General features: G+C 44.9%; 1 protein-coding gene across 1 annotated transcript; it reads right to left on the bottom strand.

Moving 5' to 3' along the window:
- Nucleotides 1-1,129: 1,129 nt before the first annotated feature.
- On the bottom strand, nt 1,130-1,492 carry LOC119395026 (vacuolar protein sorting-associated protein 4). Its single transcript, XM_037662318.1, has one exon. The coding sequence runs from the start codon at nt 1,490-1,492 to the stop codon at nt 1,130-1,132; it is 363 nt and encodes a 120-aa protein (XP_037518246.1).
- Nucleotides 1,493-2,408: the final 916 nt, after the last annotated feature.

Genomic DNA, 2,408 nt, shown 5'->3' with positions numbered 1-2,408 from the left:
CAGTGCAGGTGAGCTTGAATACAGCTGGCCATGAGTTTGAGTGCACATGAAAGTGAGGAGTACACAGCCTTAAAAAATATTTGTGAATGGAGACGAGTGTGCACTTGTTATTTTGCTGACTTACAGCTGCTGCACTTGCATGGCTTTCAGGAGGGGAACGCATGGGTTGACAGTGGCAAAAAAGGCACTATGGTGACACTCAGGGTTTTTGTTGGAAACATGTACACCAGCTCGAATACGTTGCAATGTACAATATAAAAAAAATATGGTTGGTCCATACACTTCTTTATAAGTACTGTTTGAGTTTAATGTGATCCTAGTATATAAAGCTTCATAACTAAGTCACAAGAATAATCTTTCAAGAATAATCAAGAATAGCAATTGATATCCAGAAAAGTAGTCCACCAACTGATTGTGTGCCATACTTGAGAGGTGATACTTTTTTTTCACAGACATTTTGAGCGGCAGTGCAAGATATTGGTAGAGGGAGGCATTGAGCCTTTCCAGCCCAATGGCTGCCACTATGACTTGATGTGGCTTGCCTAGAAGCTGTTTTTCTCCGTAATAAGAGTCCACTCAGCAACAAAAACGTAAGCTGCTACTTGACAAACCTGTGGTTCAGATGGAAAACTACTCTAGAGAAATATGAATGGCCATTCCTGTGGTACGTGAAATTTAAGGGAGCAAGAGACATTTACGTAAAAAAATTGCATTCGCCTGTGAAAATATATTCAGAATGAACCCCACAAGCAAATATATTTATTTGGTACAGTTTGCTGCATACAAATGCTCATGGTAAAAGTTATCACAGTGCACAAGACAGTGCGACAGCAGGAATGTCCACGTCAGATGTGGTGTTTATACTGTTGTTAAAAAATGCCAAGAAGGCTGTGCAAAACATGTATAGTGAATATGATGAGTAACATGAGTAAATAAATAAATTTTCATGCCACCGATACACATCTTACGTATATAAACAATACACGCAGAAAGAGAGGCTAGTGGTAGCATGAGAGAGGTAGCTAGGTCGGCTGTCAAAAGTATGTGACAGTATGTATATGAACGGAAACACTGCACCGGCAAACCCATATCAAATGCATACAGAAAATTTTCTACAAACCGATACAGTTTAGCAACAGCAAAACCAGAACCTCCTTTTCGGGCGCTCATCATCGCTGTCGATGAGTCCTTCCTTGTCACTGTTTCCGTCCAGATACTCTTTGATCCATGCGATCCTGTCCGAATACGTGGCGCACTTGTGTAGGATCACCTCCTTCGGCAGATCAGACAGTGCTTCGCGCTCCATGGCACGATGGAAGTCTTTGATGGCTTGCTTGTAGAGGCGCAAGGCTTTGGGGTAGTTTTGCTTCTGGTCCTCCTCAATGGCCCTTGTGGCTGTGCGGACGGGTTTCCGAAGAGCTGGGAACACACGAAATATGTCTATGCGGATTGTATAGGTCGTGGCAGCGGTCGTGGCCTTCATACCTCCCATGATGTGAAACGTTACACGAACCACACACCGAAAGCCCAACTACCACTGAACGGCAAACACGTCCAGAGATCACATGAGAGGACACGCGTTTACAGAGATGTGTAGCGGACCGAGCGGATGCTCACAAACGGGAAAGCCCCAGCATGAGGAAATGTCTTCGCGATTGCATCAAGGGTCGGTTTCTTCGTATACCTCCCATAGGACGCGAAATTCAAACGCTCCGCCGACGCAAGCGCCGAGAGCGCTATTGAGTTACGCCCCTTGCAGAAGGCCGCCAAGCTCAAAGGGCGATGACGTAGCGATTACGTTGCTTACGTCGTCAGGGCAACAGTAACAACAGCCGCTCGCCTCCACCCCCTCTTCCTCCCTCTCCGCGCTCCGTTTTCTTTCTATTTTTTTTGTGCGCTTGCTTTTCCTCCTCTCCCATGCCGCGCACCGCTTTTTATTTTGTACGCTTGCTTTTTCTCCTCTCCTATGCCCCGCGCCGGGATTTTTTTTTTTTTTGTTCGCGTGCGCTCGCGCGCATGCTGTGCTTGGCCGCACATTCGCGTTTGACCGCAGCCAGCATGTGCTAGAGCATAAAGGATGAATCCACCTACAACATTTCTGTTACCTCTTTTTATTGTTCTGTTTCCGAAACTCAAGATTTGCATGTAATGGGACACGATACAAGTTCAGGAGAAGAACAGAAGGGAAGAATTCACAGTGTGTGCATGACTAAACACAAAAGTTCATTGTAAAATTTAGAAATTAAAAAATCGAACACATTGGAAAGTGTAGGCCCTTTGACGTACACACATATAAGAAACACGATTTTCATTTGGTGCAATACCGAGCAAAGTGCAGAGGAGCCTCTGATGAGAGGCAATCATGTAGTTGAAAGAAATGTCAGTGCATGACAAAAACATAACGAAGC

This window comes from Rhipicephalus sanguineus, chromosome 5 (genome assembly GCF_013339695.2).
Source record: "Rhipicephalus sanguineus isolate Rsan-2018 chromosome 5, BIME_Rsan_1.4, whole genome shotgun sequence".
Classification (NCBI taxonomy): Eukaryota; Metazoa; Arthropoda; class Arachnida; order Ixodida; family Ixodidae; genus Rhipicephalus; species Rhipicephalus sanguineus.
The sequence above is the reverse complement of the archived record's forward strand: the minus strand, read 5'-3'. Positions and strand labels throughout refer to the sequence as shown.